The sequence below is a fragment of the Drosophila subpulchrella genome, chromosome 3L (assembly GCF_014743375.2).
Source record: "Drosophila subpulchrella strain 33 F10 #4 breed RU33 chromosome 3L, RU_Dsub_v1.1 Primary Assembly, whole genome shotgun sequence".
NCBI lineage: Eukaryota > Metazoa > Arthropoda > Insecta > Diptera > Drosophilidae > Drosophila > Drosophila subpulchrella.
This window is the reverse complement of record NC_050612.1, coordinates 29,027,396-29,055,389: the sequence shown is the minus strand read 5'-3', so window position 1 is coordinate 29,055,389 and position 27,994 is coordinate 29,027,396. Positions and strand designations below refer to the sequence as shown.

The following is a 27,994-nucleotide window of genomic DNA, read 5'->3' as shown; positions in this document are numbered from 1 at the left end:
GCTTTTGCAATTTAAATATAGCCCGCCTTCTCCGCCAACTGCTCCAATAAACCCATAATAATTTCTGGTACATTTTTTCAATATTTTGCAAGAAATCGAGAAAAAAAAGGTCTGAAAAAATCTTAATCAATAAACCTGTTAAGCACGATTATCAGCCCGTCGCCAAGTGAGCAGCACGCTCAAAAAGCAGAGCAAAGTCAGCCAGGCAAAAGCAAAAGCAAAGGCAAAGCAAAGTCGCCAGGGAAATACAATTTCAAAGGCACTCCGATTGCAGAATGTTGACAGAGGAAAATGGGCAAAGTCAGAGGCGAGAAAAGCTCGGCTTAGAGAGAGCCAGCTGTACGGCTCTCCGAATCTTCAGCCCTCCGAATCTCCAGCTCTACGAATCTCCAGCTCTCCGGATTTCTTCGGGCTCTCCAACATTCGGTGACAACGTGCTGCGCATGCGCAAAGTCGGCATCGAAGCGGCAATAAACCCGTTTTCTGAGGCGCAGACGGACCAAAATTAGCGAGCGATGGAGCTTTCGACGGAAAAGCAAAGGCAAAGCCAGCCGAATTCCCATTTTTATGCCAACTCCGAGTTGGCCAATACGATCTGCAATTTCAGTCTGCAAGCGGTCAGCCAGGTGAACGGCAGCCAGCACAGCTGGTCTCTAAGTAAGTGGGCGTGACCGATCGGGTGCATATATATATATAAATTTCTTCGTATATATACGTATGAACGGGTGTCTCTGTGCGTGAGAGAGCTGGAAAAATTATATAAAAAAGTGTTTAAAACAAATGGAAAATTTTGATATATACCCAGCTAAGAAAATAGCTAAAAAGTGTTCAGATATAGTGCGAATTCCCTCTTAAATCCTTTATTCAAATCTCTTGAAAATAATTGAAATTAATCAAAGATAACCGCAAAAGCAGTTACAAAATCAGCAAAACAACAATAAAAATTTCCACAAGTGCACTAACACAAACACAGGCCCACAAAGAAAACTGCAGCATTAACACAAGTGCAAAAAAAGAAAAACATTAATGATTTTTGCCTTTGTGTGATTTTGCGTGCCTTTGTGTTTGTGTGAGTGCCAACTTTTATGGTGCTAAATTTTTATTGTTCATTTAAGAAACGTATTAAAGTAAAACAAAATCAGCTGAAAACATTTGGAAAAATCAAAACAACTTTAGCAGATAAAACCAAGGCAACAAACAATTAATAAAACTTTTCGTGGATTATACAAAACAAATATCGATAGACCGAAAAAAAGGTAAGTTTGAAAATTTGCATTTGCTTGTTAGAGGGCTCTGCAGAGCTTATCTACAATTCGAACACCTCAAGTGGACTCAACACCTATTTATGCACCCTTCCTAGTACACAGAAAAAAGTATTGTTTTAGCTTAAAATGATATTATGAATTTTCTTAGCTTTACCAATCCCAAAACTTTTACAATCTATCGTTTTTGGAAAAAGTTAAATAATAGTGATATTAGAAATGACGTTGATAAATTGTTGTAATTACTAATATTTGTATATTTTTAATGGCCTTAAAAAGATATGAAAATATAGTTCTTTGGAAGTAATATATTTAGTGGATATACAATTTCGATGATCTAAAATACTACTCATTGCTAATTTACCTGCAAAAGAGGTTGTTTATACAATTTTTTTGAAATTCTAAGCTTGGGCATTGTGTAAAAAACCGATTTTAAGATTGGGGGCTTGGGTGTTTCAGTTTCTTAAATGTGTGTTAAGTCTTTATATATATTGAACATTTTTTTTAGATTTAAAAAAATTCGGAACAGGTTGTTTATGTATAGTTTTCAAAGTTCTTCACATGAGCTATGTTTTAATGAAACCAGGTTTAGAGACAGTTTGTTTTTTAACTTTCCTAAACCCTTTTTAAATGTTTTTTTTAACACTATGCAAATTTTTTGACCGCACTGATCTTATTTTTTCGGTGCGCTAAAGTCCACAAACTCTCATGGCCAAAAAGGCGTTTTGCCAACACAAAAGTACCGAAATGATCTCAGGCGTTGCTAATTATTTCGCTGCGCCTTGTACATTGTTAGGCATCCCCCGCCCCCGCCGCCCCTTTTGGCCACAAAGCATCCCCTTTTTCGCCCCCCTGACTTTTGCAGTTACAGTTTTTATTGGTGTTTGTGTGAAGAGTTGTTCAAATGGCTTGCGCATCTTCAGCGCACAACACCAACACCATGGAAACAACGAATATGGCCAACAAAACTGAGCCAAGATTTACTTTCATCATCAACAGCAAAAGCACAGCAGCCACAAATAAAATTTTGAAATTTTACTTTCATCCATTTATTAGGCGCTTTTCACTCTCCATTTCTACGTTATTTTTTCTACCGCTTGCCTGCAGTTTTCCACAATTAAAAAACTTAACAATACTATTTGCTTAATTGTCCCAGAGCAGAGTAGAAGTTAAGTAATAATTTTTTTTTTGTGCGTCTGGGAACTGAACTCTTTGGGAGTTCAGGTCAGAGTCAAAATGTTGGCCAACCGGAATGGGCGATAAAACATATTTGCTAAAGAGCTTTAGTAAATGTAAAAAAAATGACGAAGCTAAGAAATAAAACAAACACAAATTGATTTCGATTTGTATGTGGCGAAAAAGGAAACCGTGTTTTCACCAGCTGCCAACGACTGCTTGAAGATGCTGTGTAATGCAAAAAGCCAAAGAAAAGCCGAGAAAAGCTCCTAATGGGGTCCATGTTCATCGCAGATTTAGGTTAGAGATATGCGATTTATACATCTGAAGTTTCTTTAAAAACAATGGTAAATATTAAAAAAATAGCTGGAAATATTAATGCAAATAAGTAACTTTAATACCCAGAAACTTACAAATACAAATAAATCACAATTAAATTTAGATTAGGTTTCTTTAAGACCCATGTGACATTTTTTAGAATTTCTAGACCCATTGAAAATATACTAAGTGTATATCCTAACAAATTTAGTGAGCAAATTTGTTCAGTTTAATAAATACAAATGTATTAACAAGATATAGATACTTTCTTAAAATGGAGCGTCAAATCATATAATATGGTAAATAAATTCTTAAAAAGATATATACAATATCTTTCTTAGAAGTCTATGAAATATTTATCAAGGCTTCTTAGGAAAACAACAAACATTTTAACAAACGCTTGTTGTTTCCGTTAGTCACAGTTGAAACCAATTATAATTAACACAAGTTATGCTCCGTTGAATCCTATTATCTCTTAAAGAACTGGCTTCCCCTTCCTGCGAACTAGTAACCTACGCCACTCCATTAATAATTCATAAAAACTAAACGGCGATTAAAGACAAATAGCAACTATAAAACCCAGTGGGCCGTAAAATGCCTCACACATTTTCGAAATTTCCAAAAATGATTTGGTGCCATTGGGTACCATGAGAAACGGCCTTCTTTTGAAGTCTGCACTGCACCAATAAACCACGAAAAAAAGGCGACCTTGAAAGTGCCCAAAGCCGAGCTCTCATAACATCCTATAAAGATGCTAATTTCTTATGACAACGAGCAACTTGTACTGGCCAGCTGGCGACTGGTTGAGAGAGATGATGGCAGACTGAAAAAAGCGACCATAAGAAACTTGTCACCGACTTCTGTTTCTATCGGGCAACCGGATTGGGACAACCTGGGGTTATAAATTTCGATCCGAAAAACCCGTTGCTGACGTCGAAGAAATTTATATGCAAAATATACATGAATAAAGATGTAAACGAAAACGAGAGTTTGTCCCCAGACGATCTTGCCTTTCAGCCATGATGCATCTAACAACAAGGCAATAAAATTAAATACAAAACAAACAAACTTATAAAACTTTAATTAAATTGCTCATTGTATCTGTGTGGGAGGCGAAACCTTCGGGGCTTTGATTCTAGGCGCCTTTTATTGTTTAAAAAAAAAACCCATTCAAAGTCAGAGAATCTCTGAGCAGATGGAAAAATTAGCAAAGTTTCAAGGAAAAGCCAACGACGATTTTTGCCATTATAATGAATATTTCATGCAAATGTTCTATTAAAAATCAAATAAATTTGTATGCCTTTGGACAAATTAAAAACGAATTTCCTAAACCAGATCCAGATTTTTTTTATTGTTTCCGTTTCATCTTGTTTTGGTTATTTGCTGCAGTCGAACGTGTCTAAAGATTCATCAATTAGGTAAAAAACACAGGCAGGGGCAAATATAACAACTCGCCGGTATTTGTCATCGTGCTTAGCCTTGAATTTGAACTTGGCCAAGACAATAAGACCTGCTAGGCATCGACTTTTTGAGACATCATTTATTGTCTCTTGACACTCCGATTTTGATTTCTCCGTGGGCTGTAAAAGATTAGACGGCCGAAATTAATAAGTTAATATTTCATTTGCGAACAATGTGCTGCACTAAATTCGAAATTATGTAGGCACTAAAAAGAAGAGCCATAAATTAACTTTGTTTAGCACAGGGCAATTTATCACCCATATTTGAAGACACCCGATGGCCGAGCTGGCCTTAACTTTTAGCCAAGACATGGAAATGGGCAAAATGTACACGAATGGGAAAAACTGAAGAGAAGTTGATGAATGGAAGGTCTCAGTAATACTTAGTGTGTGGGCCTCTAGGTAAACATGAGAATACTTACATTATTTTGGCCAGCTAAAGATTTTTGCAGACGTTTGATTTAGGCACAGGTTCTTAGGAATGGCCTCCAACAAAAACTAACTTAAAAAGTACGGTGTTGTCTCTGTTCTCGATCCCTTTACGTTTTAAAACTGAAACGCTACTAAAAATAAAAGTATAAAAGACATTTTAATAAATGTTAAAGTATTGGCTTTCTGTTCTCTACACTTTAAAACTTGTAAACAAATTTATTTATTTATTTAGCATAGGCTTGAAACGATTTAACGATTTATGTTATGCTCGGAAAATAAATATGTAAAACTAAGGAAAGGTTAAGATTGTTAATACATTTTTCATATGAATTGAACATAATTGAACTTCAAGGCAAGAATCTGCAAACAATGATCTAAACGCCCACAATAAAATCTGAAAGCAACCAAAATGTTTTCAATTGTTTTTTGCCATTTTCAAGAACCCTTTGGCATTTCGACCGAGGCATTCGTTTCCATAACTGTTGTTATCTCTGTCAAAACAGAAACCATTATCATATTTAGTGAGATATTTATCTCCGCACTCGGCCCACACAGACGGGCAAAATGTCAAAAAGTGCAAACCAGCCGAGAGACACAAACAGACTGGCAAACAGTCAATAAGCCAGGCCGAAAGACATCAAATCCAATCAAATCTCCACTTAAAATGCACGACACACTTTTCGTATTGGTTAGACAACAGATCACCAAAACAGGGTGTGATCGGCAAAATCTTTGAACTCAGGGCACTGAAATTGAGCAGAAAAATTGTGCCGTGCATAAACAGAAAGGCGGAGGAGGAGCTTCCTCGCCAATCCGCAATGCCCATCAAGTATACGCCCCGTGTGCGAGGAGACCAAGGAGACTTGGCCCAACAATGCGCAATAAAAATACTATTTTTGGAGGAAACAAATTGCATTTAACTTTGGCTATCGACTGCCAAATTACAATGCTCCAATGATCTTTTCCGAGCCAAAGCGGTTTGCATTTAGTTTCTCGGCGAAAAAACGCATTGGAAATGAAAGTCTTTTTTTTTCGCTTGCTTTTCAATTTGTTATAGTTATGCATTGTGTTTATTATGTGGTCGAAGCAGTTATTTATTTGTATATTTACTTGTCAGTGCGGTGGCCACCACCCTTTCAATTTCGCCCAGCCGTTCGCTCTTATTCGCACTTACGTAAGTCGAACCCACCGAAGTGACATTGAAGGCTGCAAAACCTAATTATGCAATTACCCGACACCCGAGACGGAAATCGGAAAGTGAAGCTAGCTGATCGAACTGAGCACAATAATGTTTACGCGAAATTTGCAATGATTGCATTAGTTAATTGGCCCATTTGTGAAGAACAAGAGGAACGTTTAGATGGTAAATCAAGTGGTATTCAAAATATATTCATTTAAAAAATGATTTTGCTATAAGTAGGTATAATATTAATAAAGGTTTTGACAATGATACAACAAATCCTAATCAAAAAATGTTGTTATTTGGATAATTTAAGTCGAACTCAAAACTATTTATTTTTTAACACAACTTCTTGTCTAAAAGATCAACAATATTATCACTATTTTATTGTAGTACATGCTTTAGTTTACATTCTTAAGATTTATTGTTGGAATTCAGCTTGAACTCCTAACCATTTTATTGTTTTATAATGTTTGTAAAAATAAATGTAATAAATTGTATTATAGAAATAATATATATCTTTTAGGAAACCGCTTTCAGAACACACATTCCATCCATTAATTTTTAAAAGTCGCCTTTCCCAGAGAAATTTCAATACTTTTCATTAACCATAAGTCTAGGAAAACAAAATCGAAAAGCTAACCAAATACAAAAGTTCAGCCAAGAACACTTTCTACAACCAATTTTGGATAGAATGCATTTCTGCATGAAGAAGTTTCCCTCTAATGAGCCCCCTTCCTTTCGACTCTTCCCGACTTGAATGACAAGCACAGAAAGTAACGTTAATCATGGGACGTGATAGGAATATTAAGATAATATAAAATCCAGAACTCTTCCAAACCTTCAGAGTAAGAATGTCGGAGAGGTTTCTTTTATTTATTTTCATTTGTGAAGCGTTCAACGACTTCAATAGAACATAAATCTTCGGCAAAGGTGTAGGAGGTGTGTCCGAAACTGATAAATTTACATAATATTTTGTATATTGTTCATTTCAGTTAGCAAACAACCAGAGAACTGAAGGCTTCAAGATGAGAAAAGCCAAAGGCTGGCTGATAATGACAGCAACAGGTAAGATTTCATTGAAGGACACTGGTCAACTAAACCCAAAAAAGCACTTAAATTCGATTATCGAACCGGACCATGACATAAGACCAATCCTTGCCGTATTATGTAATTTCTGGCAGCTGTGAAATTTTAATTAATTTAAACTTCGCTTCCCTTGTGATTTAGTGCTGCTGCTGAGCCTGTTGGCCTCCACAGATGCCGCCCTGCCCTTCAAGAAGGTGTCCATTGCCAAGACTCCCGCCTCCACGAGCAGCACCACCAGCACCACGACGGAATCGGCGGCCGTCGAGGAGGAGGAAGTGGAGGAGGAGCAGCCAGTGCCCAGCGGCGATGGTGGCGACAGTAGCAAGGTGAGGTGATGAGATTAATGGGGGTTTCCTAGTAATGCAAGCTCTTATGTAAACTCATTTTCAGTCGGACAACGTCACGCTGTCAAAGAACTCCAAGCTGACGGGTATCCCACAAATCGATTATATTTGGGATCCCAATCTGCCCAGGGAACTGAGAGGGTAAGATAAGTTATTTTAATACTTAAAGGGAAAAAAACGTAGGAAGCACCATCAGCAATCCCTAGAAGTTGAGATCCAAAGAGAATTTGATCAAGAGGAGTTATCTATGTACAATGTACATATATAAATTTTAGTCAATTAATTGTAATAAAGTCAACTCACCTCTAACAATAAGCATATATTCCAAACAATGAAGTTCTCAGAATTTTAAAAAGTGGTTGAAAAGAATTGGCAAATAAAAGTATTACGCACTAAAAACGAGTAGAACAAGATTGATTCTCAGAAGCAAAATAATTACATATATTTGTTTTAATGGTTATTTTAAGGCCCTTCAATGTGTACAGGTAAAGAAAGATAGAAAGAAAGGGTGGTAAGTGTTTTATGGTTTTACCTAACCATATGTACGTTTTCCTAGCCACCAAGTTAATGACACCTTTTTGAGCCTCAATAATAATAAACGGATTGTTGGCCTACCTAAACATGTTACACAAACATCTTAAGTGTCTTAAGATGGTTAAATCAGTAATTTAATATTTTTTGAAAGTGTGGATATATGTATAACCCTTAAGAAATGTTGAAAGCTTTCAGATTTCAGTCATTCTATCACTGTAAAAAAACTGGTCCTATCCTAAACTTATTTTAATATAATTTTGATCATTCCGCACAGCTACAACCTGTCGACCTACCCCTTCCTGTCCACCGTGCCGCCCATGGATGAGATCCACTTCAAGTGCGAGGGGCTGCACGACGGCTTCTATGCCTCCATCGAGTACAAGTGTCAGGTGAGCAAGCCGGCGTGACCTTGTCTGGCCAAAAGCGACGTAACATAATTGGACATCAAACCTGGTCAAACCAAACACAGCCCAACCCAACCCAGTCCCTTTGTACCTTACCTGTCCAGCAATTTCTCTTTTTTGTTTAACTGGCGACGTGACGCCAAAAACTAAAACTTGTTTGCGCCTCGATCTTGACCCCAAAACCGGGCAAAAAGAAGCGCTAAAAGAGGGCTAACAGAGAGGATTAGTTATGGCCAAATGTGATTAACCAGCGTTGGTCTCGTTGCAGATCTACCACCACTGTGTCTATGGCATAAGACACGACTTTCTGTGCGCCAACTTCACGGCCTTCGACCAGCGCACCTTCATCTGCCACTTTGCATCCGATGTGGACTGCGAGGGATCCCAGAAGTACTGGAACAGGTGAGGTCCCCTAAAAAATATGTTGAATATATGTATAAGTTAAGATATCTTAATTACTTGATATAATATCAGTACCTTAATTTAGTATAACATTAATGTATGGATCTGAATACAAAAAGCTAATCTCTTAAACTTATCTAAACACTCCTTAAAAATTTAAAAAAATATATATTGTATTAAATTACCATCTCTTTCGCTAGGAACGATGAGCTCTATATGGCCACCACAACCACGTCCACGAGTACCACAACAACGCCGGCCCCTCCCACTCAACCCTCTGCCCCCCGTCGTCGTCCTCAAAGACCACAACGTCCGCTGAGGCGTCCCTACAACCGCAGACCCATCGACGACTACTACTACGAGGATCAGGATCAGTACGAGGACGATTACTATGAGGAGCGTCCCGTGCGAAGGCCCAAGCCCAGACCACGTCAGAGGAAGCCACAAGTGGAGCTGGACTACGATGATGAGTACGAGGAGAAGCGAGCGGAGGCCAAGAAACCCATCAGGCGGAATAGGAATCGTTACCGCGATGAGGAGGAGACTCAAGATGAGGACTACGACGAGAGGCCGAGTAAGAGGTCAAGAGGTAAACCCACAGCAGGACCGGTGGGTCGAAAGGTATCTCCCAGGAAGCCAGGGCGCGTGGAGGAACGTCGCAGCTTTAACGAAGACCGTCCACTGGGAAGGAGACGGGTGGAAAAGGACAGAACAACACCATCATCCGCTTTGGACGATTTGGATGAGTATGAAAAACCTTATGGTGGTGCAGATCAGGAAGAGGCCGCCGAGGAGCAAACACCTCAGAAAGTGAAGACAACGCCAAAGCCACTCACGGAATTCATCACACCCAAGGCGGCAGCCGCTTCCGTTTATGCTCGTCCTCGGGCTCCTCCGAGGATAGCTCGACCCGTTCCCATCAATGAGAAGAAAAAGTTCTCCTATCCGGTGCAAAAGATCACGGCCACAACGCAGGCACCATCCAACAGTGCCCAGGAGGAGGAGGACTACCCCGAGGAGCAGGTGGAGGAGGACTACGAACAGCCTCCGCCCAGGAACACTCCTCGGAGACGTACACCAGCACCCCGCGTGGAGCAGAAGCCAACGAGAACCACGTTGAGGAAACCGGTGACGGACAAGAAGCCTGCCGATGAGGAGTACTACGAGCCGGCGGAGCAGGAACCTTTAAGAAAACGCAAGCGTCCCCTGGCACCCAGATCCCGTGCACCGGCAGCCGATGTGGACTTCGAGGACGAGGACTACGAGGAGAGTCCGGCGCCCGTTTCCACAACAGCTCCATTGAGAAACCAGAGACTGAGGTCCAAGACAACCACCACCCGGAAGCCAACAGTGCCACCACGTCCGCGCAAACCAATCGTGGAGGAGGAAGAGGAGCTGGAGCATCCAGTGGAGCCGGTCGAGGAGGAGGCGCCAGCCCCCAGGACGAGAGCCAATTTATTGAGCGGGCGAAACTCAGGCGCTGGCATCTCGCAGCGTCCTTCATCGGTACGTGTGGTCAAGCGACCTTTCCTGCCCTCTAGGGGCGGCAGTCCATATCTGCCCCGAGGCCTTCAGCCAGTGGGCGTGGCCTTGAAACCACTGCCCACCACCGATAGCACCCCCATCGACATGGGATCGACCATTTCGGGAGTGCGTCTGCTCGAGCATGGAGCTCCACTGTTAAGAGGAAGTCCTGATAGCGAGGAAGATGACGAGGAGGAGGCTCCTCCATCGCCCACTCCACCCAGGACGACGCTTCCGCCTCGCAGTGCCCTGCCCACCACGCCAAAGCGTGTGGAACCGCAGCGTCCCAAGCTTAATCTCGACGAGCTCTACGAGAACGACTACGATGTGACCCTGAACGACGCTCTCGATCCCACGCTAAAACCGCTCTCGCCCCAGCACATTCCACATTCGCATCAGCTTCCATATCAGCAGCAGCAACAGCAGCCGCAATTGCAGCGGCAATATGCCAGCTCCTATAATCCATTTGCCTATCAGCCAGCGTATCAATCACCAACATCCGCTTCAGCATCCGCCCCTGCATCAGCATCCGCATCGCAGTCGCAACCAGCGAACTATCATAGTGATTCCTATTTCTCGTCGACAGATATACGCCGGCGGGCTGTTGTCCCGGCGCAAGCCGCGCGTCCACATCGACTCGAATACGCTGCTGCCGGAAGAGCAGCCGGCGGATCGTCCAGCGGAGGAGCCGTCGCCGGGTCGGGAGTGAGCCGGAGCTACCAGCAGGCGGGCGGACGGGTTGCCCAGCATTTCTACGACGACTTTGCCTACTGAAAAACGTTCGCTTGTAATAAGGTGAGTCTTAGTTTTGATTACATATGTAGTTCAAGATCTTAAATAACATTGGTTTTGCAGTTTCTTCAGCTGTAAATAAGTTTCCCCCAACACGAGGAGAGTTCCCATTTTGGTGCACGGCTCCAACTTCTTAAACAAATCTGTCTCTACCTTAGACGTTTAGCCGCAAAAACCTACTTGTAATTCAAAAAGGTTTGGGACATATTAAGCAATAGCCACTAAAAAACAACATAAGCGATATTAACTTTTTAAACTTATGTTTTAGTTGAATACCTTAGAGTTGCAGTAATATTTTAAGCCCAATATCTGAGCGCTCTTTAGCTTAAATTTTATCAATTAACGTTCAATCGCTTATGCTATTTTTGCTCTATGAGCTCTATATGTCCTGAACTCCCTACTTATATATACGTTGTATAATACTCAAATGTCGTGATAGTAGCAGCTTGCGAATTTGTCTGCTAGCTCGTATCTAGTAGTTTATAAAACTTACTTCCTCCTACTCGTTTATCTCCGCCAAATCAGAAATCAAAACATAAAACATCCAGCCGAACAGCAGAATCGATGTCCTTAATGTACATTTAGAGCGAGCGAATACTTAATGTGTTAATTTAAAATTGCAATTTGCATACAAATTGTCTGTAATATTTAAGCTTGTCGGAGATCGTGTTCGTTGTGGACAGCCAAGATCCCAGACTTAAGTCGGAGTGCATAACAATCAAAACAAAAAGTGAAATAAATATAAAACCTAATTAAGCTACTTTTTTACTTGAAAAGGCGCACACTAATCTTTTTCAGATGTTTTTAGACAATTCTTGAGGTTCTCCGTTTCCTCCTCCAGATGGTCAAGTTTTTTCATTAAAATTATCTAAAATGGGTTTGATATTAGCAAGGCAAAGAATAATTTTTTTAAACACAGTTTTTACCTTGGCTGCCGAGACTATTTCCGTGGCCACTCGGAGGGGCATGTGCTCTAAGGATTGGACTAAAAGCTGGGGTCTTACTTTGGCTATATCCTCGATGGTTTTAAATCCCGCTGCGTACAGTTGCTTGGCACGATTCTAGATGAGAAACTCAATTTTAATTAATTATATTCCAGTCCTTAAATAACCAACTGATGACTCACAATCTTAACGGCTGGCAGTTCCATCAGCGGCTCCAGCTCAAAGGTGCCGCAGCGGTCCATTTTGTGTAGGATACGCTCAAACAATGGCTTATAACACCAGAACTCTTCCAGCTCCTCGCACAGGCGGACAATGGCACTGGAAGCGGCAATGGATTGACTAATGAGGTGCTGCAAAGTGCCCCGCTCCACATTGTACTTGGTGGCCACAGAGGGAAGCGGCATGAGATTCAGTATGTCCGCCAGGATGAGCACCTTGTAGAGGCGATTCAGCTGCAGAGACAAGGGACCCTGGACGGACTGCGTCTTGAATAGCCTAGCTGCATGGGCTTCTGTGAAGCCAAGTTGCTTGAATAAGGCCTGCGAGTCCGGTGGCAGCGAGGTGTAGACTCCAAAGAGAACGCTGGCGTCGGCCGGAAACAGTTCATCACCCCTTTCATTCGAATTGAAGCACACGACCAGGTACAGCAAGTGCAAGTAGTTGGTCAGGATAAGCTGCTGCTGGGCCTGCTTCAGATCCTTGTGGATGGCATTTGCCCGCTTGTAGTCGATGCCCGCCTTGAAGGCAGCTCTTCCAATGTTGGTCAACTTGAACGGGGTGGACTGGCCAATGAGCAGACGTCGCTCGCCAGCCGGTCGATTGGTTTGATTCACGTCCTGCGTGGTTATAATCTCCGATGAATTTATCTTTGACTTGGCCGGCGGTTCGGTCAGCTGCAGCACTTTATTTTTAAACATCTCACGTAGAATCCGCAGCACTATCTCCTCCACGGCCACCTCCAGGGAGCTGGCCTGCACGGCGAGAAGGGTGCTGTTCACCAGCCGGTACAAATCTCGACGACATTCTGCTAGGTTCAATCCAACCACGCTGAGGATGAGTGACTGAAATAAGAATCGAATTACATTTTTTATTTGCATCGATATCTTTTCGCTGCCCTTTCGCAGTTCAACTTTATAACTTAAGTGTCGGCCATACAAATTTTGCTTATTTAGCACACTATGCTTAAAAAGAACCAGGCGATTATATTTACCATTTTTTCGCAGCGAAATGCATATAAGCTGAGAAAAAATTATCGGTCTTTCACAACCAGCCAAATTAAATTATAATAAAGAATCGGAATCACAACAATTCAATTCAATTGACAGCAAAAAAACTTTAATTTTATAAGAAATTATACCGTTTTTGTCCTCAAGAAATTTGAAATATCTGATGACGATGCCAATTATCTACTTTGCAACCAAAATAGGAATAAAAATATTTCCACCTAATTAGCGTCCAAAACGAGATTATTTTACTCCTTCCTCAGCAGTTTCAGAATAAATAAAAAAAATAAAATACTGGGGTGTCCCAATTCATTGCTGCTAACGAAAAATGAAGAATCAGCAGACATCTGATCCAAATCCCGAAAAATATTATTCAGCAGTACTGCAAACAAATTGATGTACCACCCTCCAATAAAAAAAAATTATTTTATTGTTATTATTTTTTAGCAGACTCAGCTTAAAACCAGGCGTTCAGGCGTTGCAGTTGCTTTTCATATAACAAATGCCCAATTCGCAAGAAAGCACACCAATGACAATCGATTTCAGAAATTTTATTAAAGTAATGTGAACAGATTTGATTTGAAATATAAAGTCATGTCCTGTTACAACACATATTTTGTTAAGGTGGCAAATTGCTAGTAGCAATCCTCTACTGGTTAATTTAAATATAATTTATATACATATGTATATATGTGGATGATTTTGTTTTAGAATTTGGCCACCATACAGTATAATTTAAAAACAGAAACAAAAAATGAGTTTTTAAACGTTTTTGAACAATTTTCAAAGTAGGAGGTATAACTTGGCAGTTACTATTCGGTCACTTTGGTCTACTACCTATATAAGGCCTACGTTTATCGGGTTCCGTCTCAGTCGGTAGACACAGTTGACCAGACAAGTCAAATCGTTACGGATAACAATAATTTGTCTAAGCAGAAAAAAAACCAATAACGGGATAAAAAACCATTTGCACTTGTTTAAAAAAACAACGATCTTAATTATAAACTCAAAAAAATTGCAACATCAGAAGAAATCAGACCCTATAGGTAAGTAGATTCGGTTTTGTGTTAATAGAATAAACTCCCTTAAAAAACCTCGGGAACAATAAAAGCGTATAGTCGTTAAATAGAACATCTCAGAATCTCTCGCGCTTTACGTCAGTCTGTCGGTTAGTCGGTCAGTTCGTTCGTGATGTCTACGTAGCGCACAAGTCGGGAAATTTTGTAACGCGTTTTCCTCATTAAAAAAATATCCTTGCTAAAACTTACTTGCAATCCAACGGCCTCCTGCTGATCCATTGAACTCAGAGCCTTATCCATGGGTGAGAAAAGCATTTGGCCCACCTGCAAATTGTCTTTGCTCTGTGCTATCAGAATACTCTCGCCAGCTTCACCTAATCCGGCGCGACCAGCTCGTCCCACCATTTGCTTGTACTTGCACAAAGTCATAAATTCCTGACCCACGTAGGGAGCTCGGATTATTACACGCTTGGCTGGAAGATTCACGCCCGCAGCCAAAGTGGAGGTACAACAGATAACTGTGATTACTCCAAAGCGGTAGGCAGTCTCAATGTACTTCCTCTCATCCGTAGTCAGTCCCGAATGATGATAGGCTATGCCATAGGGTAGAGTTTTCGCTAAGACCGGGCTGAGTATGCCGCACATCTTGTCCAGGGCATCCATCAGATCCACCTTCTCGCTACGTCGGTGCTCGAAGAACTTTTGCTTGGGGACAATACGACTGAGAAGTAGAGCCACGTTCTCACAGTTTTTGCGACTGGGACAAAAAACCAGGCAGCAGTGCTCCGGAGCACATTCGCTGATCAAACCGGCCAAGTGGTCAGGATCTGCACGTTTGACAGCTTCGCTGTACTGCAAAATTTAAAGCAAAATATATTATTGAACTTTTAGTTCAAATAGTGAGTGAAAATGAGTACTCCTTACATTGTAGTCAACACTTCTACTAGGGACAAAGATCTCGTCCAGCGTTTGACCAGCCGAATTGATTTGCAGCAAATCCCGGCCACATTTAATGTACTCCTTGAGTTCCACGGGTCGAAAGCCTCTTGTGTAGACATCTGCATTAAGAAATGAGGATATTTCGCTAAGATTTCCTATCGTGGCACTCATGCCCACAATTTGAATATTGGCTGAAACCACAAATCTTATTGTTTATTCAAAAATGTACCACAAAACAATATTTACCATTCAAAAACATCACCTTGGTGAGGAATGCCTCCAAGGTGGCTCCTCGGCCCTTTTCGCCAATTAAATGCAGTTCATCCACCACCACGAGACCAATCTCATGGGGTCGCTGCACATCAATTAAGCTGTCCATCAGAACAGCTCCCTTTTCAATGGAGGCAATGAACAGACTGCGCCTCTTGCGACACGGCTGAGGCGGGCACTTGCCCTTGCCGGCCGTATACTCCTCCACAAGGAAGTCCAGATCGATTGCAAATGGAGACATGGCGCTGACCTTCTCCTGAACAATCGACACATATGGCAGGATGAACAACACGTTGCGTTCGCGACAAAGTAGTTCGCGCAGCATAAGAATTTCGGCCACAAGGGTTTTACCGCCGCTCGTGGGGAGGGCATAGATAAGATTTTTTCGCTTCCTAATGGCAGGTAGATTCAGGCACTCGTCCTGCCATTCTAGAAGATATTAGAAAACTAGGTAAAATATGTGAGGTGTTGGTTTTGGGTTAATAACCATACCGTAAAGACTTTTTATGCCCTTGTGCTCGAGTATCATCTTCTTGACCTTATCCGGCAGGCCGTAAAATTCACCCTTGCTGGGAAAGTCTTCCTTAACTTGATTGTCCTTCTCGAAGTCCGCAAAAGCCTGCGTCTCCCAATTTTCGGGATCAAGAATGGATTGGTTCCTTAGCTCTTCGCAAGTCACATATTGTGTGCCCTGCACTATGCCCTCTATCACAGACTTGGAAATAAACGACATGGACTCGTCTTTACCGGATGGCAGTATCTTCTCCGGTGTCCTGGGCACCTTAAAGGTCACCGCGTCCAAGAAGAGCTGTGTGTTTTGAAGCATGGGTTCACTGAAGTCATCTGCGCCACAGAATATGTCTTCCATTTCCCCAATGCTTAGGTCGTTCAGGTTGATTTTCTTGAACACCTCGTCGGCGCTGTCCTCATCAGCTAAATCAATTTTATGGCCACCAGTTGGAGCACTGGTTTCGCTGGGTTTGTAGGATCTCTCTAGGGAGGCCTTCTGGGTGTCTGAGAAGGATGTGTCGACAAACAGTCCCAGTCCCTCATCCGATCCACTTTTCCGCAACTTGTTGCTGCCTGTCTCCGCCGCCTGCGTCCCGAAGAGCTCCTCCTTGCGTCCATCCAGCAGATCCTCCAGATTCGCGTTGGAGAAGAAGCTGTCGTTGTCGTCGCCCTCCGGCCAAAAGAGGTTCTCGCTGCACTGGCGCTTGGCATGGCTTCCGCCGGGTGCTTCGTCGGTCAAATCCAGACTTCTCTTGTTGCACGAAATTTGCTTACTCGCCATTTGGCGCTCGATTGTGTGACCGGTGTGTAAAAATTAGTTCATCAGCAGCTCATCAGGAAAAAACAAATAGTACATATTTTCTAGTTCCAGCAAATAAAGTTCCTTCCCAATTTGATCTTCAATCGTTTTTAAACTTTACAAAATTTTACAAAAACAAACAAAACAAAACAGGAAAACAGAAGAGGCAAGATCGGAGCGACGTAAGAAAACGTAAGTGTCAGTAAAAAAGGGAGATGCAAGATGCGAACGTAACGTAAGTGTCGGCAAAACGTAAGCCACCGTAAGTGTCAGTAAAAAAGGGAGATAGCCTCAGCGTAAGTGTCGGTAAAAGAGGGAGATGCAAGATGGAAGATGGGCTCTCCCTGCTCTCCCGATTGACCGAAAACGGCCTAAAAAACACAGACCAGGGATGCAAGACATTAGTAAGGTTCCGAACCAGGATGGAGTGTTGGTGAAGTTTTTAAACTCTGTTTATACGGTATACAATTATTCTGTTTAGATGTTGGCATTAATGATTTTCTATATTTGCGGCTGTTTCCTGGTTTCAAATAATTCAAATTGTAAATCTACATATAACAACATTTGTTTCTAAATTGCAGCTCTGTAAACCATTGTGGATAATTTATAAATCGTTCTGCATCAGAAGGAAGGACAGAAAATCGGGCGAGCTTGTTAAGTAAGGTAATGAAGGGACAATACAAAAAAAAATGTTTATACTTTTAAATTCAAAAATTAGTTCATTTCGTCTATCGGAATATTTTAATTTTAAAATTAATTGATTTAATTTAAACTTTTGATTAATCTAATTTTTAGTTTAAACTTACAACAAAAATGTATACAAATTATAACTTTTAAACTTGTTACTTAAATTTAACAGATATAGATATAGACACAACCTCCTTAATAGGGCTAACCATTACCGTTAACAGCTTAACCGTTTCGACCTGTCGGTGCACCGCACTGCACTGCCACCACTTTATAACACTGTCATTTACTCATTTACCGTTTTTGGCGAAATCGTAAACAGATCGTCTTGCTACGCAGTTTTCAAACAATTTTTACGTTTTAAAAAGTAAACAGAATGTATTCAAATATGAAGAGTAATAATAGTCAAGGTTTTAAATAGCACTCACATGTTCCAAACTCAATGCATTGTTTCCCAACCACCTGCAAGAGTTATTGTTGTTTTAGGCGCAAGAAGCGTCGGTCACATTTACAGCGTCCTCTGCAATAATTTTTATTTAATGTAAACAGTTTTCTTCATTTTCTTTAGTTGAGCGAGCAAAGAAGAGTTTTGCAGGATGAGCAGCTCGTGGTATCTGCAACATGTGACCACTGGCCAGCGACACATCCTGCACAACGGGCCCAACTTGGTGGGTCGCCACTCGCGGTGCAAGATAGTCCTGTCTGGAACATATGAATTTGTGTCCCGGGAGCACGCCAACATCATCGTCAGTGATAATGAAGTGGTGGTGCAGTCAATGGTAAGATGTCGTATGGCTCCCGAATATTAAATATTCCTAATTCTCTGAACCACAGAATGCCTTGAATGGTATCTTTATCAATGACGGTAAACTAAGCGAAAAGATCAAGCGCTTGGCCGTGGCAGAGGGCTCCACCATCAGCCTGGGCGTCACGGGAATGCCACTCGAGAAAGTCAAGAGCATTCATGCCATTTTCCTGCTGAAGAAAATGCAGCCCACGGCCCATGAAATCATCCTCTCCTCCGACGATGACGATACAACGCCACTGCCTGCTGTGCGATTCCCCATTGCCGGTCAACCCACAGAATTTAATCTCAAGGAGCAAATACCAAGCATTGCCCTTAAGGACACCAGTGTGAAGGAGGAGGAAGAGGAGGAGCAGCCCCCCAGTCCTGGCTTGCACTTGCCTAAAATAACAGAGGTAAAGCAAGAGATCGTAAAGCAAACCACCGCGGAGATAGAAAACATCTTCGGGGAGCCGAACGATGCCATTCTCGACTCTGTTCTGGAATTGAATCCATATTTGTACAACCAGCTAAACAAAAAATCGGCGAGCAGTGCCGCCACCCAAACAAAAATTCTCGATGGGGACTGTATTGAACTGGAAACGAATGCGGATAAGAAGAGAACGTCGGAGGCACAGCCAAATTCCAAGGCGTTTGAGCCCGATAAGCATGCAGATGGGGAACGCGTTTCAGCACCGCAGGAAGTGGTCGACGAGGATGAGTACGACGAGCGTTATGCCTTGTCTCAGGCAGTACTCAAGGAAATAAAGGCCGAAATGGCCTTTAGCGATGGCGAAGAGGATTTCCTAGAATCGAATGGCGTGGGGAACGTAGTTCAAGGTTCTCCATCGTCTAATACCTACGATGACATCGTCTATATTAGCGACTCGGATGATGATGAACTGAATGACAAGGTGGCCGACTGGTCCAAGTTGCTTAGCCAAAAGGTTGTTCCAGATGTCATCGAAATGTCGCAGACATACCCGGTGTTGGAGGAGGATTCGGATTCAGATCTTGGCATTGGAGCAAAACATCCAACGAGGGCTTTACGTATACAGTCCTCCAGCGAGGACGAAACTTCCGATGAGTTGATTGCACCGCAGATGGAACGAGGTCGCTCCAAAAACAAGTCCCTTAACGATCGTGTTGTGCGCCAGGGTAATTACTTCAGTCTGTCTTTAAAAAACTTTCTGCCTTTTCATGTTGTATGCTTTTGCTGGTGCTAACTATCATTATAACGACTTTCACGTTCTCACTTTTTTCTGCTTCATCTCAGCTGATAGCACGACTCCCGATCCTTCTCCGATTCGAAAATGTTCGGTACGCTTGAAAAAAGAAAAAACAACCGACAATGTCAGCTCCACTGCAGATGATGAACACTCGCTTGAGGCAGAGGACAAAATCAGCCCTAAACTAAAATCTTGTTTAAAAACTCCGAGCAAGACATTGGCAGATGACAAGAACAAAAAAGCGGAGACCAAGAAGTCCTCAGTTCGGCAGCGACGCCAAACAATCGCATCCCGAGATGAATTAGCACATATAAGCCCACGACAGGATGAGACTAATAAGACACAACTTCACATCACTTCTCGGGATGACTTAGCTAAATCCAGCAAGGCAAATGAGGAAACCAAAGAAGCTCCAAAAGATATAGTTCAGACACCCAAAAAAGTACTGCGCAGTCGTTCAAAATCCTGCTACATGGATCGTCCAGAAGAATTAGGGGAACCTCTAAGCAAAAAAGAAAAGAATCCTAAGAAGAACAATGAAAATTCGATTAACAGCCTTACAGAATTGGTGGTAACTCTAGAGGCTCCGGAAAAGTTGAAGACGTCTACCAAATCAAAAAACAAAAAAGTTGAAGGAAAAAAAACCACGTCTCGCGGCAGACCCAAAAAATTAAAGAGTATAGAAGAATTCGAGTCGTTAACGACTGAAGTTAAGGAAACTGAACCGATGGCCAAATCAAAAGTTTCTCCTTCTAAACAGGGCAATGATAAAGTTCCTATTCCAGCCGAAAGCCTCCTTAAAAAGAGCCCGCGCCTACTCAACCGATCGAAATCGTGCTATACAGATCGTCCTGGGATTACGGAAGCCTATTATCCTGACAAGCTATCTCCAGCCAAATGCGATGCATCTGGGAGACTTGAGAACTCTAATGAGAAGAGGATGACACACGAGGCTCCATCCTTTGCCAAGAATCGTGGCAAGTTGCAAGGGGTGCTGGCAGCCAAAGCCAAAGATATGGTATTAGAGCGCCAGCGTCTTATCGACTACCAAGCCGACTTGAACGCCAAGTGGAAACAAAAGCCCAAGGACAAGAAAAAAGAAGACGAAAAAATAAAGCAAAATCGCCGCGAAGCTCTTAAGAAGCTGTCTGACAAACCCAAGGAAAAGGACAATAGCTCGAGAACTAGTAAGAGAAAGCATTCCACAACTGTTCCTACCGTTCTCAATACCAACCGAGGCGAATTCCTAACCAAAGAAGTGGGTGGCCCACCAACAAAAGTGGCAAAGACGGATAAAGCTAAGCCAGTGCCCAAGAAACTCACTCCTCCCCGCCACCCAACTGCTGAGACATTCTCCCAGCAGCTCAAGGCAGCTGATGAAACCTTACTTTATCCGCAGCCACATTCTTATCGCCCAGCGGAACGTAAAGGAGCAGAGCAGGCGAGGAACCAGCGCACCTGCAACAAGGTTACCTTTGCCGAGATGGAACTCTACAATAAAAAAAAAGAGGAGTTAAATAACATTCAGAGGAAGCTCAGAAAAGTGCATTTCAATGATGATGTCGTGATACACTACATCGAAAAGGTCCAGGGCGCCCGAGCCCAACTGCATGGACGCAAGGAGTGCATAAAGCTCTTCCTAAGCACGTACCACGAACGCCGCGAATGGACTCGCAAGGGTAAAAAACCGGTGAACGACATCCGTCAACACACACGAAGTATCCTGCGGTGGGCTAACCAGTGGCTAAAGCTTGGTAGTGTAGACGCAGTCGCCGACCAAGATACTATACTACCGATTTCAAATGAATTTGATTCTTTCAAGCACTATATAGAGTGAGTTTGATAATAATTATGAAGAAATAGCGCTATGTTTACCTTTTAATTCGCTTCTTAAAGGACGTTTGTACCGTTGATGAAGCTGGAGCTGCTGTCCTCCATCGAAAGGGACTACAGGATGAACACAGAGACTTTTGTTGTCAGCTTAAAAAACGTGTACATCCAGGATAATTGCTACCGTTTGGTTACCAGAGGTTTGCATTTTTATAAATTCGTAGTTATTTAGTTCGTAGAGTACAGTTGGGCGTAGTTTAGTTAATATCACTCATAATAAAAATATAAAAATACTGAGCGAAAATAAATAAATAATACAAAAAACTATCATTGCTCAGTCAAATGTGTAAAAATAGCTCACTAAGATATTTATCATTTGTGTGGGAAACAAAATAATGAAAAAAATTGAGGTAAATAAGTACCTCTCACGAATGATGAAATGATCATTGACTACTAAAATATAATTATAAAAGGATCCCTTTAAGATGGGCCGATATATCTTTGTTTGATTGCCCACAAAAATAACAAAAACCGAAATATTTTACATTTAACACTTATTTATGTTACTTCTAGTCAATAACAGGCCTATTGCAAAATTTGTACTGTATACCCTTTCGGGAGGCAGCCAAGTAACCGAGACGTTTGCCAATCTGCTAGATATTAAGTGTGTCGGAGGTAAGTCTTTACCATATGCTTATATAATCCTCGACCTCCCATACATTAAGTTGTTTTTGGTTCATTCAGGCAACGCGTTTGAGTTTCTGTTTGAGATCCTGATGCAGAATATAACCGAGGACCAGATCAACAGCGTTAAGCAGTGGACCGCCCGTCCAGTCGTCGACAGTATAAGGGTGGAGTTGGGGGCCTTGAGTGCCGTCCATCAGCTCCCCAGCTCGCCGCTCTGTCGTCGCATCCTGAAGCCCACGCAGACTATAAGTGAGATCTCACTACCAAAGCAGGCGTTCACCTTCAAGGGTTGCACGAAGATGAACGAGCATCAGGAGAATATTTGCCTACGCACCTATCAGCGAGTCATCGATGATTTGAAGCCGAGTATCACACTGATCCAGGGCCCACCCGGGACGGGCAAGTCGAAGGTTATTTCCGAACTATGTCTTCAGACTCTGTACGGAAATGCTGCCAAGACGCTGGACCGTAAGATCTTGATTTGTACTCATTCCAACACGGCCGTAGACCACATTGTTGGTCTCCTGGGTGGGGTTGTGCGCGTGATGAGCCACGACCGCTTCAACCTACTGCGTTTCGGGTTGCACGAAAAGATGAGCAATTACTCTCGACCCTTCTCGCTGGAGGCGCATTTCGATAAAGCCAAGAAGCTGAAGTTGAAGCGCCTAACTCCGGAGAACGTTGAAGTTTTAAAGAAGCAGCACATGGATCTTAAGGCTGAGATCCTTCAGCTGAAGCAAAAGGCGAATCTCACGGGCACATATCTGCAGCAGCAGTTGAAACAGAAAGAACGGCAGCTCCACTTAATCAGCGAGCAACTGAATCCACCGCTAACATCGCGTGAGGAGCTTGAAATTTCTCATACGTGTGTGGCCAAGGCCAATATCATCTGCACCACTCTCTCCTCGTGTGTGAAACTGGCCAACTATGTGGACTTCTTCGACATCTGCATCATCGACGAGGCCACCCAATGCACAGAGCCCTGGACATTGCTGCCCATGAGATTTGGTCTAACGCATCTCGTTCTGGTGGGCGACACCCAGCAACTTCCGGCAGTGGTGCTATCCAAAAAGGCCATAGACTTTGGACTGTCTAATTCCATGTTCGATCGCATTCAGCGCAGTCTACAACAGCAGCTGGATAAGCCAGGAGGCAATCAGTTTGTGCACACGAAACTATTTAAGCTGAGCATGCAGTACCGCATGCATCCAGAGATTTGTCGTTGGCCCAATAAGTATTTCTACGAGGATCAGTTGGTAAATGCCGACTCCACCGCCCGTTTTGCCTCGGCTGTCATTCCATACTGTGTGATCAATTTGAGATACACCCAGGACATCAGTGGCGCTCAAAACAAAAGTATTAGCAACGACGAGGAGGCTCGCTTTGTGGCCAAACTTCTGACTGAGATGGACAAACACTTGCCCACCAAACGCTACAGCTACGGCATAATCTCGCCGTACCAAAGCCAATGTTTTGCCTTGAGCCAAGTGATTCCCAGTCACATGAACCTCACTCCTTTGACTGTGGACGCGTATCAAGGTTTGGAGAAGGATGTGATCATAATTTCCAATGCCAGGACACGCGGTTGGGGCTTCCTCACCAACTATCAGCGCCTCAACGTGGCTCTGACCAGACCGAAGCGTTGTTTGGTCATTTGTGGGAATTTTGATGATCTGAAGGCGAGTGTCCAGAATGAATTATTTGATTTATTTTTGAACTTTTATTTTCCATCTTTTTCAGTCTGTGGACATGTGGCGTAACTTACTCGACGACGCTCGCAACCGGAAAGTTTACTTCGATTTGGAGCGCAAGCATGTCGACGACCTACAGAACTCCTTAATCAAAAAGATGCTGGTTAAACCTATAGACCTTCTTTAAGGGAAACAGCTAAAAAAAAAACCCTCCAAAAACAAATGAAGCGACTATGACACATGTTTAGCTTTAGAAATGCCTTAAGTGCCATGGAAGATAATCGCTTCCCGTTAAGTTTATGAAATAAAATTGTTTTTTTTATATTTCTTCACTTTTTTATATATTTAACATAGAGACTGTAAGATTTTAAGTTGAAATCTTTGTACACTTAGTTCATTAATACGTCGTCGTCTTGCATTTCTTTTGTAAATGCCATACAGATACTCGTATAACAGGATTTATAAGTAACCGATTATATATCATCTATTTACTTTTTGAGAAAGTGTCGCGGGTTGAGGATGATGCTGATACATTGTATAAAATAAATATTGAATTTTTAAATCAATCGTTTACGGTCTACATATTGCACTATATAGAGTTACAGCATTACAGACGCTTTTCTGGTAGTTCTGTCTCCTCGTCCCTCAGTTAATTAACTAAAATGCGCTTTAATTATGCTAATCTCCAGATTCCGGCGCTGCCTTCTTGATCATCGCTAAGTTATAGTAATAGTAAGTAAATTCACTAACAACACGCACACACACATAGTCGATATTAAATTCATAGTTATTCTGTTTGCTTTGCCTTGCGTTGGATGTAACGCCTGTCAGTTGGGCATTGGGCATTAAAATTAATGGAATCGCTTAAAAATTCGATTGCACTATGTAGAGTTCTGCCAACACAATCGGTATAACTTAATGCAAGTAAATGAAAGTACTAACTTAGGAAAGTATTTAAAATGTAGCAACAAAATCTAACTAAGGACTAAAAACATAACAAAAATTATGCCCATAATTAACTTATTTTATGTGGCTGCTCGAAAGTGCTTGCCCGTTTGCTTACAAATATACATGTATCAATGTATATATAGAAATTTCGGCATTGTATATAGATCGTACGACTAAAGCAAACATCTTGTCCGAATCTAACTGATAACCGATTAAGTTTAGGTTAGCATATCGCCCAGGTTGTCCTTGAGCGACTGATAAATTTGGTATTGTTGATCAGGTTTAAGGTTGTAAATCTGGGTCAGTAACTTCGCAGGCGACGGAGTTCTGATGAAGCTAGATATATAAACGTTGACGAAGGTGGCCATGAGGAACTGGCAGTCGAAACGATCCATGATGCCGCCATGTCCGGGAATCATGTCACCAAAGTCCTGTTTAAAGTGGAAAGTTGTGTGTTAGGAAAGAAAGCATTGTTTTGTGATTTAAAAAAACTCACCTTAATTTTGAAAGCTCTCTTAAATCCGGAGGCGAAGAAACCGCCGAAGGGTCCAATTATGGAGCTAAACAGACTTAGGGAGATCGAGTGCCAGATGTAGGGGTAGAGGCTTATAGTTTTGCCAATGCCAAACTGGAAAGGATTACAAATATATTTAGTTTATTAAAGATGATTATTAAAGAATGATTCAATACTTGTCATCTATAAACACAAAATCCACCCACCCTATAAGCTCCCTCCAGCTGTAAAAAATAACATGAATTACTTACCAACTTAAGACTGTATTCCTGCGGTGTGAACAGATAGCTGGGCACACAGGACATGGTCATGCGACCCAGTTCCTCCGAGTACTGGATGGGGCAGATGAAGTACTGGTAGTTGCACAGCACGTAGGAGAACAGAATGCCAAAGAGAACGGTGGCGAAGCCACCCCCAATGAAGCCCTCCCAGGTCTTCTTGGGGCTGAGCTTAATGAGGGGCGTGCGTCCAAAGAAGAAGCCGAATACGTACGCCATGACATCATTGCACACAATCATCGAGACAGGTACGATGAACCAAATAAGTCCTTCGAATATATTCTGGATGATGAGGTAGCTCTGGGTGACGACAATCAACAGGGAGACGTGAGTCCAGGCGAACAGGCTGAACTGCTTGATGTAGTACTTCTTCACCAGCGAGAGGACAAACCAAACGAATCCGATGATGTACAAGGCGAAGGAAAGGAAGCGATGATAGGTCACCAGGAACTTGAGGTATTCCTGTATAACACATTCCAGATAAATAGTTGTATAGTTTATTTTGCATATTATGTACTGACCACACGATTAATGACAACGCCAAAGTAGTCAACCAAATTCTCCCCGTAGAAGAAGTAGTTGGAGGTGAGGAGGAAGTACCAGGAGAGACTTCGGAACCAGGGCAAGCCGTGAATCCGATACACCTGGTACCCAATTGAGATGATCTCCTGGAAGCACTTCACCTGCACCAGCAAAGTCTGCAGAGAGAAAGTAAGAAATTAAATAATTGAAGAGTAATTTACGCGAATTCCATTTAACTCACCGTGATCATCAAGGCCAGCGGTCCGCCATAGATGATCAGTGCGAAGGCCCAGATCATGATCCAAGTGAAAATGCCACGGATGACCCAATTCTTCCATCTGTGGAATGCGCAAGAGATTATTGTTTTTGAATGTACATATTGAATTAGAATATTTGCTCGCCAACTGCAGCCAGCTGTTTATATGTAATATTTTTGGAATACACTCATACTGCCGAATTTTTATATTTCGCACTTCTATAAATCAAGAACAAATTGAACGCAGTAAACATTTTCAGTCTGAATATTACTAATTATGGCATTTCTGGCAGTAATCTTGCTTTTTAAAAACAACTAATATACAAAAAATGTCTCATCAGTTAGAAAATAGAACAAGAATAAACGGAATGACTTTTCAAAACAATCCTTATAATGATAATGCACTTGTTAGTTTGTATATCAGATAGAAGTAGTTATATTCATTTCGAATATTTCAATAATATATGTAATCTTACTGATAATAATAACTAATTTATGTACTGTGTACTTTCTAAAAACACAAATGTTTAATTTAGAAGAACACTTGAACACCAGATTTTGGGTACTACTAAACTTTTACTTTTTCATATAGTTAACTTACCGATCTGGCAGGTCCTTTAAAGCCGAGTCCAGTATCTCGGGTGTCTTGTCGGTTCCCTGCGGCAGATTCTTGGCCAAATCGTCGACGAATTTCTCCTCGGGAATCTTCTCCTCCTCGGAGTCCACCTGCAGGGGTATAAGGAATGCACATATTGATTGGATTGGCTTGGATTGGCTGGTGGTGCAAAGTAGGTTCCCTAACGAATTCGATACGAACGGAGTGCAGGGTTTAAGCACTTTCTATTGGGCGCTGAGCAAAGTCCAAGATACGTTGTATGTATGTGGCCATATACCCATAATCAGAATCACTCATTTATCCAATACACAGGCGTATAAAACTTAAGGGGGGTTGGGCTGAAGTGGGGAGTCAAATTGCGGGCTTTTTGGTGGCGTGTTTTGTTTGTTGCCAAATCGCTCGGTTGATAAGGAGACATTTGGGGGCTTATCACCTTAACAAAAAAGGAACGCCGCCGGAAAGGGAGGAGGAAGTCTGGTAATGGTAATGGCCGTAGCTCTGGGCTCTTGGCTTCCGTAATTGTCGTCGTCCACTTAATTGGATTTGCTGGTCATAGTGGCGCTATATTGCAACACAGCAGGTGGGTGGGTGTATGTGCGGATGGGTGGGGGTGGGTTTCTGTTTGTTATTGGATTTTCTCCAGGAGAGAGCTCTCTCTCTCCCTCTTTCTTGCTCTTTCTCCCACCTGCTTGTGCGTCAGAGAATAACAAAAACACACACACACAGATTTGTTGGTATACACACATTGGGTTTTCTATGCTCCAAGAATTATGCAAATTGGAATCCGGAGCAGGCTGCCTGGCCTGGCTGCTCCACATACAAGTCATTGGCACTTACATGGTCCGAGGAATCGGCGGCGGAGGAATTCCGCTTGATGGCTCCTCCGGTTCCGGAGATCGCTGTCTCCTCCAGGGGCTCCTCCTCGCCCTTTCTGCGTCGCACTTCGGCCATTGCTCTGTGTTGACCAGCACTTGTACCGATGTATTGATTCCTATTGATTCCGCTTGAGCAGTTCGTCCGTGTTCCGCTTTCCGCGCTCGCCGTGATCCGTGCTCAGAGATCCGTATGTCCACTTCGTCCGAAATAAAATGCTTTTCTCTATTTTTTTGGAGCGCAAGTGTGGTGTGACCAGGTGGCTCTAGATTTAATAGTGTTGGGTCGGCAGTGCTGGCATTGCTGTAATTTTTTGTGAGCGATGCCTGTGGAGCTTGAATTCTGGCTAAAATGGAAAGGGTAAAAAGTTAATTGTTTGGAAAGGTTTACTTAAATACACATATATTTATATTAAGCTTTAAACCGCCTTACTTTGCCGGTCTTGATTTAAATAAAAA

At 42.2% G+C, this 27,994-nt stretch overlaps 4 protein-coding genes and 1 long non-coding RNA gene across 9 annotated transcripts; 2 read left to right on the top strand and 3 right to left on the bottom strand.

Moving 5' to 3' along the window:
* Positions 1-519: 519 nt before the first annotated feature.
* On the top strand, positions 520-11,669 carry LOC119552895 (proteoglycan 4). Of its 3 annotated transcripts, XR_005219741.1 has the most exons (10): positions 521-657; positions 1,116-1,256; positions 6,824-6,896; positions 7,059-7,243; positions 7,308-7,402; positions 8,070-8,184; positions 8,468-8,601; positions 8,802-10,107; positions 10,712-10,920; positions 10,981-11,669. XR_005219741.1 is itself a non-coding variant. In XM_037862814.1 (9 exons), the coding sequence occupies exons 3-8, from the start codon at positions 6,857-6,859 to the stop codon at positions 10,897-10,899; spliced, it is 2,667 nt and encodes an 888-aa protein (XP_037718742.1). In that variant the 5' UTR covers positions 520-657; positions 1,116-1,253; positions 6,822-6,856; the 3' UTR covers positions 10,900-10,920; positions 10,981-11,669. The 3 variants fall into 3 exon arrangements, 2 of the variants coding, with proteins under 2 accessions (XP_037718742.1, XP_037718741.1); XM_037862814.1 differs by having other exon boundaries at positions 520-657; positions 1,116-1,253; positions 6,822-6,896; positions 8,802-10,920; XM_037862813.1 differs by having other exon boundaries at positions 520-657; positions 8,802-10,920.
* LOC119552898 lies at positions 4,212-6,091 on the bottom strand. The gene is made up of 3 exons (XR_005219742.1): positions 5,156-6,091; positions 4,639-4,779; positions 4,212-4,336 (listed from the first exon to the last, which is right to left on the bottom strand). It is a non-coding gene; the product is annotated as an uncharacterized LOC119552898 (long non-coding RNA).
* LOC119552894 (helicase POLQ-like) lies at positions 11,461-16,791 on the bottom strand. Its single transcript, XM_037862812.1, has 7 exons — positions 15,805-16,791; positions 15,289-15,741; positions 15,028-15,233; positions 14,353-14,955; positions 12,044-12,922; positions 11,844-11,978; positions 11,461-11,785 (listed from the first exon to the last, which is right to left on the bottom strand). The coding sequence occupies exons 1-7, from the start codon at positions 16,601-16,603 to the stop codon at positions 11,702-11,704; spliced, it is 3,159 nt and encodes a 1,052-aa protein (XP_037718740.1). The 5' UTR covers positions 16,604-16,791; the 3' UTR covers positions 11,461-11,701.
* Positions 13,941-23,853, top strand: LOC119552893. Of its 3 annotated transcripts, XM_037862811.1 has the most exons (9): positions 13,941-14,130; positions 17,203-17,284; positions 17,877-18,087; positions 18,143-19,250; positions 19,369-21,154; positions 21,218-21,351; positions 21,725-21,826; positions 21,896-23,517; positions 23,579-23,853. In XM_037862811.1, the coding sequence occupies exons 3-9, from the start codon at positions 17,905-17,907 to the stop codon at positions 23,714-23,716; spliced, it is 5,073 nt and encodes a 1,690-aa protein (XP_037718739.1). In that variant the 5' UTR covers positions 13,941-14,130; positions 17,203-17,284; positions 17,877-17,904; the 3' UTR covers positions 23,717-23,853. The 3 variants fall into 3 exon arrangements, with proteins under 3 accessions (XP_037718739.1, XP_037718736.1, XP_037718737.1); XM_037862808.1 differs by lacking the exons at positions 13,941-14,130; positions 17,203-17,284 and adding an exon at positions 17,578-17,675; XM_037862809.1 differs by lacking the exons at positions 13,941-14,130; positions 17,203-17,284 and adding an exon at positions 17,609-17,675 and having other exon boundaries at positions 17,858-18,087.
* On the bottom strand, positions 23,843-27,812 carry LOC119552897 (phosphatidate cytidylyltransferase, photoreceptor-specific). Its single transcript, XM_037862817.1, has 7 exons — positions 27,501-27,812; positions 26,649-26,773; positions 26,033-26,129; positions 25,791-25,967; positions 25,243-25,731; positions 24,974-25,105; positions 23,843-24,908 (listed from the first exon to the last, which is right to left on the bottom strand). The coding sequence occupies exons 1-7, from the start codon at positions 27,612-27,614 to the stop codon at positions 24,696-24,698; spliced, it is 1,347 nt and encodes a 448-aa protein (XP_037718745.1). The 5' UTR covers positions 27,615-27,812; the 3' UTR covers positions 23,843-24,695.
* Between the last annotated feature and the right edge of the window lie 182 nt (positions 27,813-27,994).

Excerpts from the sequence above, each read along its gene's own strand:
- LOC119552895 (XM_037862814.1), top strand. The coding sequence starts at position 6,857 with ATGAGAAAAGCCAAAGGCTGGCTGATAATGACAGCAACAG. Across the intron at positions 7,244-7,307 it reads ATGGTGGCGACAGTAGCAAG|TCGGACAACGTCACGCTGTC; the intron begins GTGAGGTGATGA and ends ACTCATTTTCAG. Across the intron at positions 8,602-8,801 it reads TCCCAGAAGTACTGGAACAG|GAACGATGAGCTCTATATGG; the intron begins GTGAGGTCCCCT and ends CTCTTTCGCTAG.
- LOC119552894 (XM_037862812.1), bottom strand. The coding sequence starts at position 16,603 with ATGGCGAGTAAGCAAATTTCGTGCAACAAGAGAAGTCTGGATTTGACC. Across the intron at positions 15,742-15,804 it reads GGGCATAAAAAGTCTTTACG|AATGGCAGGACGAGTGCCTG; the intron begins GTATGGTTATTA and ends AATATCTTCTAG. Across the intron at positions 12,923-14,352 it reads AGGAGGCCGTTGGATTGCAA|TCACTCATCCTCAGCGTGGT; the intron begins GTAAGTTTTAGC and ends TTCTTATTTCAG.
- LOC119552893 (XM_037862811.1), top strand. The coding sequence starts at position 17,905 with ATGAGCAGCTCGTGGTATCTGCAACATGTGACCACTGGCCAGCGACAC. Across the intron at positions 21,352-21,724 it reads CTACCGTTTGGTTACCAGAG|TCAATAACAGGCCTATTGCA; the intron begins GTTTGCATTTTT and ends TGTTACTTCTAG. Across the intron at positions 23,518-23,578 it reads GGAATTTTGATGATCTGAAG|TCTGTGGACATGTGGCGTAA; the intron begins GCGAGTGTCCAG and ends CATCTTTTTCAG.
- LOC119552897 (XM_037862817.1), bottom strand. The coding sequence starts at position 27,614 with ATGGCCGAAGTGCGACGCAGAAAGGGCGAGGAGGAGCCCCTGGAGGAG. Across the intron at positions 25,106-25,242 it reads AGGAATACAGTCTTAAGTTG|TTTGGCATTGGCAAAACTAT; the intron begins GTAAGTAATTCA and ends AATCCTTTCCAG. Across the intron at positions 24,909-24,973 it reads AGAGAGCTTTCAAAATTAAG|GACTTTGGTGACATGATTCC; the intron begins GTGAGTTTTTTT and ends CACTTTAAACAG.